Source organism: Diospyros lotus, chromosome 8 (assembly GCF_014633365.1).
Source record: "Diospyros lotus cultivar Yz01 chromosome 8, ASM1463336v1, whole genome shotgun sequence".
In the NCBI taxonomy this organism is placed as follows: Eukaryota; Viridiplantae; Streptophyta; class Magnoliopsida; order Ericales; family Ebenaceae; genus Diospyros; species Diospyros lotus.
Genome location: NC_068345.1, coordinates 27,052,075 through 27,070,503, shown reverse-complemented (window position 1 = coordinate 27,070,503; position 18,429 = coordinate 27,052,075). Strand labels below are relative to the sequence as shown.

Here is an 18,429-nt window from a genome sequence, read left to right as displayed (position 1 = left end):
GGAACAACCTACCAAAGAACATTCAATGTGTTGCTGGAAATCAATTACTTTAATTGCACTAGGACAAATTTTGGATAATTCTTCCTTTCTTAAGGATATCAATATATATAAGCACATAAATAAAGTGAGCCAAGCAAGTACAAGATATGTGTGTGTGTGTGTGTGTGTGTGTAGAGAGAGAGAGAGCTCACTTTATGAGGTGGAGTACTAGAAAATGTTGATTTCACATGTTGAAAATCTGTGCGTTTCATCATATCTAATTTCACAGGCCATCTGCACAAATTCCAATTGAAGAGGTTATCAGCAACTAGTCTTGCCACCCAGGCAACTAGAAGAAAGTCATCAAAATGAAGAAAAGGTCAATACTCTGCAGGCTCACGAATGCCACTTGAGTACTTGCAAGCATCAGAATCCACTCTATGTGCATAAATTGTACAGTAGTGAACCCCACTTTTAGACAATGTTCCCTGCCATTGATGTTGTAAATGATGTCCAAAACTTTCCACCTGGGAAGATGCTGATGGTGGCATTGAAGACAGGTATGCAGGCGGAGGTGGAGGTGGAAGTGGAGGGGGAGAGCTAGGTGGTGGGGGAACCAGAGGTGGCTGATAGTGAGGCAAAGGAGCTGGGGGAAGAGGCAATGGAGGTGGCATATCAGGCTGAAGAGGTGGTAAGGATACCATCCGGGGTGGCACAACAGGAAGAGGAAACATCTGGCTGGAATGCTGCAGTGAGTTTCCACGTAATTGTGCAAGTGGGGTCACAGAAGCAGGTATAAAAGGGGGTGCAACACAATTACCATGAGGATTGTTAGATAAACCTGGTGAGATTAAGTTCAAAGGCTGATGATGGCTCGGTCCACGTGCATCCCAGGAAGTGTTTGGCGGGAAAAAGGCAGGTCGCATGAAAGAAGGATGAAATGGCTGTGGTGGTGGAATACTAGATCCCTGACAAGGTGCAGGTATGCGTGGAGTGTTCTGCGGTGCAGATGGCAGCTCAAGTTCAGGTCTTCTATACATCCACATTTGGTCAGCTGTGCCAGAAAAAGCATTTCCACCTAGAAACTCGGGAAAGAAAACTAAAAACAGTTACTACAGACTCCTTTGGTGTAGCAAATGAAGTAACTAAATCTTTACTGATAGAGGATTTGCCACTATGTCATTGTTGCATTTACAAAATATCACCTCCAGTTAGAGGATTCGCCACTATGTTATTGTTGTAACCATCAAAATTTCTTGGTGCAACTTCAGGTGTCCCTGCACCACCAAAAGCAGTCCAGTTTGACTGAAATGCATGTCCACTTTGCTTTCTGTTCCCATGATTTTCTAGATTCAATCTGGGTGCTGCAAACTCTGTAGAACTGCTTTCAGGTTTGGCTGTGAAAGGAGAAACTTGGTGCTTTCCTGGTTGACTGCTCAAGGAAAAGGTGGAAACTTTATGAGAAATGCAGAAAAATCAATCAAGTGCCAGTTCTGGAAGAATTTCAGTAAATCTGTAAGACTATAATTTTACAAGATGCCAATCCTACTAAAAGTTCAAGAAGCAAGTTTTCCTTTCATACCTAAACATCAAAAGAGTTGAGGAACTAGGAGAAAAACAAAGGTGAAGGACAGTATAATGTATATATGCAGATTTGAGTATAAGAAGGGGGGGAAATGGCCATTCTGGAGTAAGTGCCTGCTTGCAGTACCAGTAGCTTAGAGAGGTGATTTTTTGAGAGTATATTGATGATGACCACGCTAACAACTGGAGTCAGAATATTTGTTCAAAAGGTCAGGTCAGCTATCACAAGTCTGTCTATCTGATATACACATGTATGATTCAGATTTGGTCATACTAAAGAATCATCATAATTAGAAAAGTCAATTGAACTAAACAAGTAGAGTTGTACAAAAACGTGCTATTATGAAATTAAAATGTAAAATATGATTTAAGACACCATATATACATCAAATAAATCTGAATGCCTCCTCTTATGCAAGTTCATTGGAAGCTGCACGTTTCATGTGAAGATTTGTTTCGCATGTTCATTCAAGTGGTATAAGTATCAGAAAAATAATATTTTCATTTAGCACATTTAGACAATAAAAACCATGCATGATGCTTGCCATTATTATTATGTGCAAATTCTTGTATCATTAGCTATTAATCACCATGAATGTGGCTCCATGTAGGCCACTTGAGTGATTTCATAGATTCTCCTTCATAGAATCAATGGTATCTCGATGATTATCTCTAATTACAAGCTCATCTCCATAACATGTGCAAATTATGTGTAGCTGAGAGGAGCATGTTATGATGGATGAGTGGCCATACAAGAGAAGAGATTATCTAAAATAAGGTTGGAGTGATGCACCACCACATGAGACTACTATGGTTTGAACATCATCATCATTATCACCAATTGTGCAGCTTATTCTAACCAAGTTAGTGTTGGTGGCATGACATCCTTATTGTCAATTGATTTCTAAGTTAGGGTCAATGGCAAGACAAATATGGTTTGGACATATTGAAAGAAAAGGCAATTGATGTGCTTGTAAGGTGAGTGAATGGAATGTAAGGAATTTGTTACGAAAGAGGTAGAAGAAGAGTAAAGAAAACATGATGAAAAACCCTCAAACATGATATGGGATATAATGGTTTTCCATAAGATATGGCTATAAATAGAGATGATTATAGAGCTAGAATTCAAATAATTGACCCACCTAATGGGATTAAGAATTGAGATGTTATTGTTGTACGAGTTTATCTCCATAAATTGGCCTTTGCTAATAGAATGTTGTGCCCTACCAATTGGACCAAGTCTGGGCACGAGCACCCCCAAGCTCAGCCGTAGGACTTCTTGTCGTGTACCTATATGGGGAACTATTGTAACAAGTATAAGTGCTGTTAGAATAAGTGTAATTGGTGAGAAGTGTAAAATTTGAATGCGGAAGTGGTAACCGTTATTGGTGCCAACTTCCCGTCGGGACCGAGTATATAAGCTCATCCCAAATTCATTGTGAATCATCAAATGTCATTTGAATTGATTCTTATTCAATTTCCCTCTCTGATTCTCTCTCCCTCTCATTTCATTCTCAATCCTTCTCCCTTAATTCTCTAATTTCCCTTCCCTCCATCTCAATTCCCACCTAATTCTCTCTACAAAGAGGATAAAACCTTGTTGAATCTAGGGGATTCGACAATTGGTATTAGAGCTTCGTTCCTAGCCCAAGAATTTCGACGAATTCAAAACAATGGCGGACGACACTCACTTGAAGCAAATGGAATTGCAGCTCCAACAGGTGACGACCACAGTGATGGATGTGCAGACTCGAGTTGGATCCATGGAGGATGCCATTGGAATGGTGGTTGATAAAAAGTTGGAGGAGGCCTCAAATCAGTTGCACGGGATATGCGCAACCAGATCAGAGAGGAGATGAGGGAACAAAGCAATATGTTGCGTGATTAGATGTAGCAATTTATGCTCATGTTCTCGAGCCAAGCTCAGGTGAGGATGTCTCTGAATTTTCCCCCGTGATAAAGATCAGATCCAATATTGCAGGGAGTCGGCACGAGCCAGAGGATGGTCGGCTCCTCGGAGGTGGAGGGCGATCTGGCAGCCATGGGGGACAAGGATACTGGAGATCTAGGTGAATTCAAATCACCACAATTTGTCTGTCCCAAAATTGGAGTTGCCAATGTTCGATGAGACGAAGCCACACTGGTAGGTTCGATAGTGTGAGAAATTGTTCGAGATACATCAAGTGGCTAATGATCAGAAGATCAATTTGGCAGTGGCCTACTTGAATGACGTGGGGGATGTGTGGTACCAGGGGTGGTCAAGGGTGAGAGAAGAGTGTAGCTGGGATGAGTTTGTGAAAGGTTCGAGGAGAAGAGAACCATGGATGTAGTTGAGGAGTTCAACAAAATGAAGTAGAATGGATCAGTGCAAGAGTACTAGCTCAGGTTTGAGGAGTTGAAATCCCAGATGCTCAACAGAAATCCGTACATGACCGAAGATTACTTCGTGTTAAGTTTTATTAGCGGTCTAAGTGAGGAACTCATATCTACGATGAAGATAACAAGGCCAAGGACAATGCAAGAAGCGATGGAGAGTGCTCTGCTTCAGGAGTTGAATGTGGAAGCCTTGATGAATAAGCAGAGGAATCAGGGCAAGGGAAATGGCTTGGGCCTATCACCACCCGTGGGAAGGATGCAAGGAAGAGAGACATACAAGTCTGGGGTAATGCCAAAGCTGTCGGCATTACCACCCCCTGCTAATGCGGGGCAATAAAGGGGGAGGGTGATAGAGCAAAGGAAGCCTACTGGGCTATGTTACAAGTGTGGGGATAAGTACTTCCCCAAGAAACCAATGCATAAGGCAATTGCTCCTATTGGAAGGGGGAGAGATAGAGGAGGACGCAGGAGAAGAGGCCATGGTTGTAGGGGATGATTGGGAAGAAGAAGATAATGGCACTATATCCCTTCATGCCATAAAAGGAGTGGCTAGCAGCAAGATTATTAAGGTTGAAGGGAAGGTGCAAGAGGGTACACTCATGGTATTAATTGACAGTGGGAGTACCCACAGCTTCATTGATGAAAGGACAACAAGGAAGGTGAATTGCGAGTTGTCTAGCACCCAACCCCTATCAGTAACAATGGCTAACGGGAGCAAGGTAATGAGTAAATCAGCCTGCCTAGGATTTTTTTGAACAATGCAAGGGGAAACGTTTGAAGCTAACCTAAGATTGCTAAAATTGGGAGGTTGTCAAATAGTTTTGGGGGTTGATTAGATGAGAGAGGTAAGCCCTATCAGTTTTGACTTTAATAAGATGGAGGTTACATTAGAGAAGGAAGGCAAGAGAATCACCCTACAAGGAAATGTGGAAACAAGGGCCTGCAAGTTGATTAGGGGAAAGAGGCTGCATAAGCTACTCAAGTGCAAGCTCTCTCAGGTGGCTCAATTATTCTCAATTGAGGCCAGTGAGGAGACCGAGGAGCAAGGGGAACAGGAAGGACAATGCTCGATGGCCACTAGCCACCTAACCACACCCCTATGGCAGGTACATGAGTTAGCTTCCCTGGATGCATTACTTATTGAGTTTAAAGACTTATTTGAGAACCTACCCCCTAAAACGCCATTTGATCACTCTATTCCCTTGCAACCCAATGCTGCACTAGTTAACATAAGATCCTATAGGTATCCCCCAAAGCTTAAAACTAAAATCAAGAAATTGGTAAAAAAAATGCTAGACAATTCTATAATCCATCCCAACAGAAGCCCATTTGCGATCCTTTTAGTTAAGAAAAATGATGGAACCTGACGTTTTTGTATTGACTACCGCTAGCTAAACCACATCACCATCAAAGATAAGTGCCTTATTCCCATTATTGAAGACCTATTCGATGAATTAAGCCATGCCTCTGTATTCTCCAAACTTGACCTAAGATTCAGCTATCATCAAATCTGGACAAACCTAACTAATATACCTAAAACTGCTTTCAGAACTCATCATAGGCATTATGAGTTTACAGTAATGCCTTTTGGATTAACTAATGCACCAGCAACCTTTCAGACCCTAATGAACCACATCTTTGAGCTATATCTTCAAAAATTTGTGCTGGTGTTCTTTGATGATATATTAATCTACAGCCCTACCCTTTCTCAGCACCTTGAACACCTTAGGACTGCATTTTAGGTCCTTAGATTCACTCGGTTATGCATCAAAAGGTCCAAATGTGCCTTTGCTCAGAAACAGGTGGAGTACTTAGCGCATGCGATTTATTGTGTTGGAGTTAGCACTGACCCCAAAAAAATTTCAGCTATGGTAACTTGGCCTAGACCAAGGAATATCAAGTCCTTGAGGGGGGTCTTGGGGCTAACGGGCAGTATAGGCATTTTTGTGAAAAAATATGGAATGATAAGCAAGCCACTAACAGAATTATTAAAGAATGATAACTTCAAGTGGAGTGAATAGGCAAAGGCTACATTTGGGAAAATTAAAGCAAGCCATGTGCGAGGTGCTCATGTTGGGGATCCCTGATTTTGGTAAGCCATTCACCTTAGAGACCGATGCTAGTGGAACGGGAGTAGGGGTTGTGTTATCACAAGATGGCCGACCCTTAGCTTTCATGAGCCAAGCCTTAGCCCCAAGGCATCAAGGGCTTAGCACATATGACAAGGAGTTATTGGTTGTGCTTATGGCAATGGATAAGTGGAGGCACTATTTGGAGGGGGGCAGTTTACAATCAGGAAAGATCATGAGAGCCTCAAGATCCTCTCACAACAAAAGTTGCATACTAATTTGCAAAATAAGGATATGGCTAAGCTGATGGGACTAAATTTTGTGATTCAATATAGAAAAGGAAAAGAAGATATGGCTGCAAACCTCTTATTAAGATGCTATGAGGAGGGAGACTGTGCAGCTATCACAGCTTTGGTACCAAATTGGTACTAAGAGGTGGCAACAAGCTATGATAAAGGGGCTTGGGCAAGGGAGCTACTAGAGCAGCTTAGCTTTGATAGCAATAGCAGGCAGGGGTACACCATATGCAATTTGCCTAATGAGATACCGAGGGCGATTGGTGATAGGGGATTGTGAGGCACTGAAGAGAAGAATTCTCCAAACCATGCATGATTCTCCCTTAGAGGGACACTCGAGTATTCAGAACACCTATAGGAAGGTAAAGCATGTGTTTTATTGGCCAAGCCTAAAAAAGTTAGTGATGGAGTTTATATTGCAATGTGACACATGTAAAAGGTGCAAGCACGAGTCAGTGGCAAAACCAAGCCCGAGTTCGTGGCAAAACCAAGCCTCCAGCAACCTTCAGGGGTCCCAAATCAGGCTTGGGCCAACATAACTATGGATTTTGTAGAGAGATTGCCTCGGTCAAAAGGGAAGAATTATGTCCTAGTAGTGGTGGATCGATTGACTAAATACAGCCACTTCCTCGGTCTATCCCACCCATTCACGACACAAGAAGTGGCCAAGGTATTCTTGGACAATATGGTGAAATTACATGGGGTACCCCAAACCATCATTTCAGACAGGGACAAAGTGTTCACTAGTTTGTTCTAGCAAGATCTACTGAAATCCTTAGGCTCGATAGGCGACTTCTAACGACAATTTTGACGAATTCTATTAGCTACACGGAACCGATCGAACTTTGGAAGACTACAACAGAGCCGACAATTCTCTGTGGGTTGATCTACGTAATTTTTGGAAAGCATTTCTGGAGGCTGTAACATAACCAATTGAGTCATTGGAGGTTGTTGAGCAAAGTGAATTTCGAAAAAAAAATCAATTGTGGTGATGGATATAGGAATCGAGAAAGCAATCGCTAACCTCAATCAAAAGTTGGACGACTTTTTGGTTTTGTTTTCACAGAAATTTCAGGTTAGTATTCCATTTGAATATTTTTTCAAAGAATATTCTGATTCCTTAAAAAGAGAAGTTACAGAAGGCAGTTTGCCCATACAGAACTTTTCTACTGCAGTTGAAGATATAACTCAGATCGGAGATGAGAGATACAATAAAGAGTTTAATAAACTAAAACAAAAAGGCTTTGTTAAGAATTATCAGGTCAAGTTTGAGGAATTGAAAGCACTGACGCTCATTTCCCATCCAACCTTGAATAAGTCTTATTTTGTATCGAGTTTCATTAGTGGACTTAATGATGAGCTATAGCTTACAATGAAAATGATGCATCATGTCACTATAAAACAGGCTACGGAGAAGGCTAGGCTGCAAGAATTGGCACTGCAAGCCATTTTAAAAATGCATGGGCTGCAACCTAAAAGTTATTCTATGAGCAGCCAGCAGATTAGAGGTATTTCTAAGATTGCCAATCAAGTTTGTGACAGTCCACATGCAGTTAAAGAAGTTCTGATGGAGCAATCTGGACCAGAACAATCTTATATGGACTATAAGGAAACATGGAGACAACATGTAACTAGAGGAAAACTAAGGGCAATAATTGAAGGAGGTAAAAGTCTTGTTGTCGGCAACAAGACTAGTGTTGTTCTGTTTGTTCATATTTCAGTTGGTAAGCTACAACACCAAATCAAGTCTTGGCCTGTAGTGAATGTTAGAGTATCTCACAGCTCTAGACTAATTCTCTCAACTCAACCAGCTCACTATATAACCCAAGAACACATTAATAACAGAAAAGCATAAAGCAAACACCACAAAGAGAGAACCACACACACAAAACAACAAGGTTTATCCTGGTTCAGTCTTGAAATCCAAGACCTACATCCAGACTGTTGGGCACCACTGAAATCCACTATCTTGAAACACCCAAGGGATGATTACAACGAGAACTTAACCCCTCCCGCCCATATACATTGAAAGCTATAGGAAAACTAGGGAATACAAGCCACAAACCAGCCACTCCCTACCTCTCGCACTCAATCCCCAAATCAAGACAGTAAATCGGAAGCAATACTTCACGAATACAAGTGCACTTAGACTCCTCTATCTACATTCCTATCCATGACCCCTATTTATAGGATATAGGGGAGCGGAGCACAAGATAGAAAAATAAAACAACTAACTAACAACCGCCTAACTGAATAACTGATTTAAAGAGATGACTGCCTCCTTCTAGAAACAAACCTTCTAGAAGAGCAATTAAATCTAATGCTAAAACAGGAAAGAAAATATGCAGCAATCCAAAGATACATGATTTACATTTAATCTAATCTAATACAAATGTCACAACAGTGAACTTTGAGTTCCCTTCTATCATGGCAGTTGTTGATGCAGAAGAGCTATGATGCATGGAAACTTCTCGGGGGCGCCATTCTAGTGTTTCCAAAACGTTTCCAGTGTTCCAAAATACTAAGAAACGTTTTCGGGCCACTTTTGCAATTTCAAAAACTTTTCGTAGCCATTTCGTAATATTAGGAAAATATCGATCCACTAATAGAGATGAAATTTTCTTCGTCTCTAACATAAAATTTTTAATTTTTTCTAGAATTTGTTTGAATGCATTATAGAATTTTTGTTTATTTTTAGATTGAATAACCATTTTTTATATTTTTCTATATTAAAAATTATATTTATAAAAAGGCCCCTATATTTTTTTATTTACGCATTTCTGTTTCTTACTTTTTTGAAAAATGACGTTTTCCCGTTTCCGTTTCATATCATATCCGTTTCTGTACAACCTAATAGAAGAGTTGGTGCTAGTTTTAGCATAGATAAGTAAAACAGGTACTTCAAGAGAGCCTAGAATACTAACTGAACAAAGAGATGTTGTTTCCTCTTTCATCCATAAGACAAAGCCAAGAAGGAGAAAGAAAAAGAGGCCAAAGAGAAGAGAAAAGAACAAGAAAAGGCGAAGGATGAACCAAATAGTGAAAACGGGAATTTGATGAAGAAACAATAGCTCAATTATTGTCTGTTAGAATTTGTATTAGTCTAGCTGTTAAGTCTTAGTGAAAGGCAGTATACTCAGTTAGGGAATGATTGTATATTTATATTTTATGTGTTTAGAATATAACGAAAATAACTAGCTTAAAGTTATTTCTGGATAGGCCTTGTATTCCCTAATATTTTAGTTTAGTCCTTAAGTTGTAACCGCCTCTATATCTTATAAATAGAGATGGATAGGTTCTCGGGAGAGAAGAGATTTCAGCATTCATTCATTTGTTTTTTCTGTCTTGCACGAGTTCTAGAGAGTTGAGAGAGCTAAGGCTCGGTCCTTGTATTCTCGAGAGGTGAGTCTATTGATTCATAGCTAGGTGTAAGAGAGAAGGAATTGCTGTAATCTTGAACGCTTTCTAGTGGATTTTCTGAAGGCTTCAACAGTCTGGATGTAGGGCATTTTCATGCTTGAACCAGGATAAGTTCTTGACTCCTTTATTTCTGTTATTGCTTTGTTATATGTTCTGCTTACATTTCTTTGTTTCTATTTCTATCGGGTGAGGTTTGGGTGTGAGAAAGAGTCTAATATTGTGAGAAAACTGATCCTAGATTCAATATTATCGTTTCTTGAGGACAAGAAACCTCTCGAGGAGGGGGGATTGTCACGACCCCGAGGACATATTGGTAATAGTAGATTACATGTATTAGTTAGGTGTTGTATTTTGCTGCTTTACCAATTGTACCTTTCAGTTAAATAGCCTATAAATAAGCTAGAGTAGGTAGACAATGGCATTGTGGAACGATATTTTGAATTTAGTCTCCTCTCTCTTCATTTCTCTTTAGAATCTAAGGGATTTAAATTAAGTAGAAAGAAAACAGAATATATGGAATGCAAATTTAGTAAAAATGCAAGAGAGGATGATGTTATAATAAAATTAGAAAACCAAATCTTACAAAGAAAAGACCATTTTCGATATTTGGGATCAGTGATTCAAAAAGATGGAGAAATCCACGAGGATGTCGCACAAAGAATTAAGGCAGGTTGGCTAAAATGGAGAAATGCATCGGGGGTGTTATGTGATGGTAAAATCCCATTAAAATTGAAAGAAAAATTTTATAGGACAGCTATAAGACCAATCTTGCTGTATGGCTCAGAATGTTGGGCAGTCAAATACCAGCATGAGCAAAAAACGAGTGTAGCGGAGATGAGGATGTTAAGATGGATGTGCGGACATACAAGAAAGGATAAAATTAGAAATGAAGTTATTCGTAATAAGGTAGGAGTAGTGCCAATCGAGGAGAAGATGAGAGAGACTAGACTAAGATGGTTTGGTCATGTGAGAAGGAGACTAAGAGACGCTCCTGTGAGGAGAGTTAATGAAATGGAACAATTAGTCACAAAAAGAGGTAGAGGTAGACCCAAGAAGACTTTGGGAGAGACATTAAAATTTGATATGAAATATATGGATCTAAATGAGGATATGACAAAAGACAGAAATACATGAAAGTCTAGAATTCATGTAGCCGACCCCACATAGTGGAATAAAGGCTGGATATGTTGTTGTTGTCTCTTCATTTCTCTTTCTCAATCTCCTCGGTTCTCCCTCAATTCTCTTTGTATCTATTCTGTCTCTCCCTCCATTTCTGCTCTCTCTCCCGCATTCTTCTCAATTTCAATTCTAAACCCTAGCCCAACCCTAGGGCATGACAGTTTGTTGCTGCCAGCTGTCATAGTTGAGTAGTATATAAACTCAACAGTCTCATTGTGTACCATTTGAGATCTCAATTCTGAATTTGACAATACAGTTTCTTTCTATCTGTTTTTTCTCAATTTTCCTTCTCTTTCTCAACAAGTCCATGATCTATATCCACTACTTCCCCATTACAGTGCTGCTCTCCTATTCTAGGTGCCACTCCACCACTATCACTGTGTGTTCACTGCACTAATGGAGTTTCAAGCCAGAACCCATGACCATGTCTCTTGGACATCGAATCTCAAGCCAAATTCCTTAATATGGAATTTGTATCCCTATTGCCATGATTACATCATACGAACAGAACTTCCTACGACCCAAACCCAAATTCTCCGTCCCTCTCTCTAAACTGCCTTAGCCCTCTCCCATCCCAGCTTTGGCAGTTCCTGCACTCCCTCTCTATAAAATCGTGTGGTTAATGACCAGACGGAACACTGCTGCTAGGTTTGCCCATGGAAGGGGATAATTGTAATATTATCAGTTGGGTAAGAGAAGAATGGGTGCAAATTTAAAACAGCAATTCAAATTCAGGCCTATGCAAAACCTTCCTTGGGGCAGATTTTGCCTAAATACAGATTATTGTTCTTTAAGCTACTGTCAAGTGTCAACAAGTGCAAGTTCTATGCTCATCAATACTTGCTTGGAGAATACATATTGAATCCTGAAAAGGGGCATAAAGTAAAGCAGCAATACTAAATGGCCCAATAGAAAGCAGTGCATTGCCAAAATCCATGTACATTAAAACCTGAACATAAGCAAGCATGTTCTACACAATTAGATTATATATCAAAAGTATTATAAATATACACAGTAGAGATGGAAATTCTCTGAATAATCTTTTCCCATGTGATGATAGATTTGGACGTTTTATTCTTTTTTTTTTTAATGTTTAGCAACTGGTATAAATAATAGAATAATAAATTTCATTTGGCACATGATACACAAGAAAACTTCCCTATTATGCTTATCAATGTTCCTATGAATTAACAAATCTCTTCAAAATGAGGAAGGCCAAGTTCTGCATACTGGATCCAACTCCTGCCCTCCAAACCAAATGCTTCCCGGAGAAAAAACAATAAAAAGAAAAGAGAAACTGACATGGTTGCCAGAAAATATCAGCATGGCTAGTAAACGGAAAGACTATTGATTCCAGGAGCTAGGGGAGGGGCATGGTTGGAAGATTACTAGTTGAGTAAGAGGAGAATGGGGAGCAATACTAAATCAGCATTTGAAAATCAAAGTCCTTGCAAAACCTACCTTGGGGTAGCCTTTACCTAAAGTAGAATTGTTTTTTAACCATACTCAAGAAATGCATGTCTTAGCCTGACCTGCAGATACAAATATGGACTGCTGAAACAGGGGCACAAGTTTTTGCCTAAATGTAAAGTTATAGCAATGTTATTATCTTCATCAAAATTGACGTATTACCATTTTACATCAAGTCTTGCCAAAATTGCATTCACTTAATTTCTTAAACTTACTGCATTATTTAAACATGGTCCTATTCTTATTTTTCAGATATAAGGTATGAATTATCTTATGGCATTGGCTTATTCGGGCCTTTGCCCACTCTAAGATGATCTAGTTCTGTCCCTGCAGAGAACATCAGAAATTATGCAGTAGAGATAAATGCTATAAAATAGAAAGATCTAGTCCAATGGAAATACCAAAAAAAGAAATACAAAGGTTATATATGCTATTGAAAAAAAAAAAAAACTCTGCTTGGCCTTACCAAATTGTGAAGCCTCATCAGATTTTGCCTGGACCATAATTGCCCATGAAAAGTTCTACATTTATTAATTAACTGAACTCTAATTACACTTACTTTAAGGATAAAGTGTAAAAACAAATGAAGTTTACAAATGCTCTCTTCTTTAAGATAATTAGTTCAAGAATTTGGGCATCATAAAATACTTCACCTCTCTACAAAACATGCAAAAAATCTTGGTATCAGTTTCCCTCAAACCTATCTCAATACAAACTTGATGGGAAATCACCAGAAAAAGCCTTTGATTCTTCCAAGCCAAAGTTGAAAGTAACAGAGGGGAACTAGATCAAAATAGGTAAACCCTTTCACTGAGTTAAGAACTCCCTCCCACGTGAACACAAATATCTAAGAGCCCAAGGCAATACCCATTCACAAGAAATTAATTTCAGCAAAAGATTTTCAAATTCAACTTGCATCGATTCAGATCAGTTATCATAATTTGGTCAATAATAATATCCTCCCATTTGTAATGAATTAATTTATGCTCTGACTACTCTCACTCCACCAAAGCAATCAGAGACATTTAAATTGTAAAGTTAATAATGATTGGCATATTTAGAAAATTGAAAGGAAAAGAAAGCAAAATAACAGCAAATAAAACTGGGGAAAGTGAATACTAACAAACCTGGATTCAATGAAGAAGAAAATCATAGGACAATCCCGAAGATTTTTTAAGAGAGTATTTGCAGCATCTATGCTGCTGCATTCAATAAACCAAGAACACCCCATCTGCATATTTGAACGTGACAACCGGACAACAGAACCCACATTTCCAATAGCAAGATTACAAACAGTCATAAGCTCGTCATCAGTAAGGAATGGAGAACTACTGTTTGGAATGTTAATCTGAAGAGTGCTTGAAGGCAATCGGTCTTCTTCTCTGCCACTGTTTCCAGATATATGTGTGTCAACATAACTTGAATTATCTGTAATATTATATTTTGTACGCAAAGATGAAAGTAAGGAAGTCAAACGAGACATCCTTGTGCTATAGCTGTCGGTAGGGCTCCCAACCACTGTTTGAGGATGCGGTGGTTCAACATTGTTGTTCACAAGATTGTTGCCTCTAAGGTCAGCATGAGTAGAAGCAGGTCCTATAGGTCTGGCAACATTAGCTGGAGCTGAATTTGACTGTAGAGGATAATTTTTTAGCTTGCGTTGCTGCCTAAGATGAGCCATCACATTGGCAGCCTCTTCAGGAGTCTCAAATTCCAACAGCAATGCACCTTCACTAGTAAGATCAGTTACCATGCGAGGGATCTTGTAGAAAACATTCATCAAATCCTGGAGGATCTCATCCTTGGCCCATTGACTTGAAACATTTCCAACATAAACTTGGCAACTAGAACCAACAGCAATACCGTTCACAATTCTCCTGGTTCCCAATCCTTTATCCAGAAACTTGATGCGAAGACAAGCACCCCAAGGTGAACGTCCCTGCATGATCTCTCTAGCTTTTATGGCATCCATGATATATCTGTACTCAATCAAGGCAAATCCCTTAAATGGAAAGTATGAGAACTGTTCTAGAGGACCAAAGTTCTCAAACTGAACCCTCACAAGTGCTTCAGATGCATTGGGGCCTAAAGAACCTAACCAGAGCTGTTTAGAAGCTGAAAAAATATCCATGGCTGCAGGGTCCCCATCAGAGTCCCGTATAACTTGATCACTAACAGAAGGATACTGCACTGCTAGATTGTCTCTAGGAGATTCAAAAGCAGTATGTGCACCTCCACTGGAGGACCTAACAGCAGGTAAACTAAGATCCAAGTTTGAAACTTGATTTTTCTCAGTTTGGGCAAAATGATTTTTACGTTCCAATGAACTAGTCCTGAAGTCTAATGTTTTTGTTGAGATGGGTGAAGGCATTTGATTAGTTAGCAGATCCCTGGGAGTGGAAGACCTACCACGTGATCGATCAACTTGCTCCCCAGTGTCAAAATTTACCGATTTTAACCCACCGCTATCATAACTTGAACTCGCATTTGACAGGAGATCAGTGTCAATACTAAGTAATGAGCCTTGGCGCTTCAAATATTGACCTGACAATTTGTCTGCTAAATCATCAATATGAGATCCATCATGAACTTTTGGAGAACTATCTCTTCCAGAAACTTTGGGAGATGCTTCAGTTTCACTCATGCCAGGCACCAAATACTGTCTATTTACATATTTCAATGGATCTGAATCATCCTCATCACTGTCTAGTTGACTGTCTTCTAGCTTTACAAGCTCACTAAAAGATTCAAATATTCCATCAAGGACAGATGTAACTTCTGATACAACTTCCGGAGCTGCTGATTTACATAATTTCTTATATTTGGAGAATATCCACCTTCTCAATGAGGGTTCCTTGTCAACAACCTTCAAAAAAGAAAAATTATCAAGGCACAAGATAATCAATTCAAAGATACAAAGCAATAAGATCTAAATCATGTAGATAGCAGTAGTTCAGAACAGCACTTGTAACAAGATTTTATAATTTGAGTATAAGGTTCTCCAATCAAATTCTAGAAATCAGTATGTGCAGAGAAAACATTATCCTTGCAATTTTCATATTAAGCGAAGCCCAATATTTACAACAGCTCAAATTCACATTCTAATTAACTTCAAAGAGTATTTACATAATATTTTCCATGATAACTATAAAGGAAGGACCTTTTAATAACTGAAACCAACAAAAAGACAAGAGGGAGAAAATCAAAGGAGGATATCTAGTTACTATCTCCCAAACCAGTGCCAAGACATTAAGATCAGTCTGCAGACTAATAACAGACCAGCTGTAATACAGACTTCAAGGTCACCTCTGAAAAACATATGGAACAGAAACTCCAAATATCCATGCACTCAAAAATAGCTACTCCTTTCAGCAGAAAATAATAATAGTAATTTCTCCTCGGATTAGAAATTATGGTAATTAAGGATATGAGGAGTAATATTGGACTTCCTGGATACAGATGAAAGAAAATCCCTACTTGAGGAGAATGCAGCTAATACTAGGGACTTAATCCTGCAGCTAGAAAATCAATGAGAAAGACTTTATCATCTAGAAGAAACTAAGAACTTCATCAGACGTTCAGTGTTGAGGCATAATGCACAGGTTGAAAATCTGTTTAGGATCTAAAGTAGTTCTTAAGTCTTACCAATCCCAGCAAGCAGTTCCTTTTAACAGGAGAAGCATTCTCTAGAACCTTGTTGCCACCCTCTCTAAGGACATCATTGCCTCCACCATCTTTTTCTGCAGCAGGCAGTGCTGATCCTGGATTATTTCTTTTAATATTGATATCGCAAACCACATTGGCAATGTCAAGCTTGCTCGTTACTTGATTAAGGAAGTACAATCCTTCTTTGGGTGTTGCCTCTGTTTCAGTGGAGTCAAAGAACTCAAAACAAGTTGCAAGAAAGTTTCTTGGGCAGGAAAAGAAAATCCTCAGGAGACATAGTGCACGGAGCTTGGACAATTTAAACACTGCAGAATCATCTTCATCTGAAAACTTTTGCTTCAGCTCAGAAAAGAATTCAGCAGAATCTCGAATCTTTAAAGTTTCCAAGTCAACAATCTGAAAAATATCCCTCCCCTCAAAAGATAATAATAGGAAAGAAAGCACATTAAAGAAAACTGCAGAACAGATGCCTTGAATAACAGATGAGGTTGGTCCTGCTGCTGAAGCAGCAAGGCAGATATCAGCTAGACCAGAAATACAAGCTTTCGCAGTGCTGAATGCAACATCATCAGTATCCTCTCCTCTGTTTATCACTGCTAAGCCACAGTTGTGCATATTGATAGTAACTTTAGCTGCAGCTTCAAGGGCAGTTGGGCAGTATGATGCATATCGGGGGATAAGATCTGCTAGAATGCGCTGCACACTCGTAGAACCTGCACCCAGCAGCTTACAACAGCTTACAAAATCTAAGCTTATTATAGAGGTTGACTTGATTTCAGAAAAGGAACTTCTAGTTGTCATGGAAAACTGTTGTACTTCATCATTGTATGTCATTGATTGAAAAAGTAGCATTCTAGCTCTCTTTCATAAACACAAATCCACTAATTTACTAAATACAATAAAGAACTTTCGAGGCTTTTAGGCATTAGATGACCATTCGGTGTTGTTCTTTTTCTATTGATGGGCTTTTGGAGGGTGTTATCAACAATTCAAGAGACATATAGCACATTGTCTCTCAGGTTTAAACCCTAGAACAACTTTAAACATAAAGCCAGATTGTCAACTTGCAAATAAATTGCTCCGGACCACGTTGAAGCTTCTAAGTATAAATATCCCCTCATGGCAACCTGCAAGTGACATACACTAAATTGTCTTTCAAATTTCCATAAACTTAACGAGGAAGGAAGTGCGTCTTTGCAATTTTTCTTTTAGCATGGCAATTAATGTGATTATCATTCAGGTCAGACATATAATATCCAGAATTCTTATATTTAAGCAAATCTAATGAAATTAAGGGGAAACCGGAAACATAAGACTAAACGGCCTGAAGTTCAAATTGACTTAACTGAAATAAGCACCTATTGACCTAATTGGGCAAAAATTTAATTTCGCAATGACCAAAAAAACACAATAAATAAAACTTTGGCTACTAGGCCGCGTGCATTACTTCAGTAAAACCGCAATCAATTAATTCGATCAAATCCCTTAGTGATCACATCGAATCTCGCCAGCTAGAAAAAAATTATGCAATAAACCGTGCGAATTTCAAGAGAGCAGAAATGAAAGACAATAATCAATCAAGAAATCGGTACAAAAGATTGTCACCTCTACAAGCACTAATGAGAGAAAGATAGGCTTGCTCGAGCTCGGGCATGAGAAGGGGATCCTTTCGAGAGACGCAGAGTTTAATTTGCTTGTAAGCATCGTAGACGCTTCTAATTGCCTCTCTGTTTCTGCGTCGTCTAAGGATTTCTTCCTGAGAGAGCGGTAGAACTAGGAAATTCTGGTTAAGGGCTTGTGGCGGCTGTGCCGGCGGCGGAGGCGTTGGTTCCGGCAGTGGCTCGTACAACTTTCGCTTTTTAAGAGGCTGCTCTACGGAAGCCATGGCACGCCAGGAGGAGGGAGAACCGTCTCGCGATTCTACCAATTCGCTGGGGCTTGGGGAAGAAGAGGAGAGAAGTAATGAATTTATGCATGTGCCCTTGCTTGATTTTTTTCAGACTTGGCGTAAGAACTATTTCTTTAAATATTTTCTATTTGTGGTTTTGGTATGCCATTTGAGATAATTTATACTTTAATTTGGATAAAATATATTAATCATCCTTAAAAGTTTGGTATAATTGCATATATCTTATATTTTAGTTTAAAAAATTGTAAAGTTCTTATCAAATAACAATAGTTAAATTTTTAAAAATACAAAAAATGCCCTTTGATTTTAATCCCTTTTTATTTTCTCCTTATCCATTTTTCCTTTCACTTTTTCTTTTTTTTTTCTTTATTGATGGCCACAACAATAGCAATGAAAATGGTGATGTCAAAGGTATTGACAAACACAATACTTAACCCAATTGTCGATATCTCTGAAAGAAAATAAGAAATATGATCTAAAA

At 39.1% G+C, this 18,429-nt stretch overlaps 1 protein-coding gene across 1 annotated transcript in view; it reads right to left on the bottom strand.

Annotated features, from left to right (window-relative positions):
* The window catches only part of LOC127808590 (uncharacterized), a 56,801-nt gene extending 38,777 nt beyond the window's left edge, over positions 1-18,024 (bottom strand). The window contains exons 1-6 of the mRNA XM_052347164.1: positions 17,645-18,024; positions 16,019-16,752; positions 13,501-15,239; positions 1,185-1,411; positions 367-1,057; positions 192-273 (exon numbers count right to left, since the gene is read on the bottom strand). Coding sequence (XP_052203124.1) covers positions 192-273; positions 367-1,057; positions 1,185-1,411; positions 13,501-15,239; positions 16,019-16,752; positions 17,645-17,924 — 3,753 coding nt within the window. The 5' untranslated portion in view covers positions 17,925-18,024. The remainder of the gene's footprint in view (positions 1-191; positions 274-366; positions 1,058-1,184; positions 1,412-13,500; positions 15,240-16,018; positions 16,753-17,644) is intronic.
* Between the last annotated feature and the right edge of the window lie 405 nt (positions 18,025-18,429).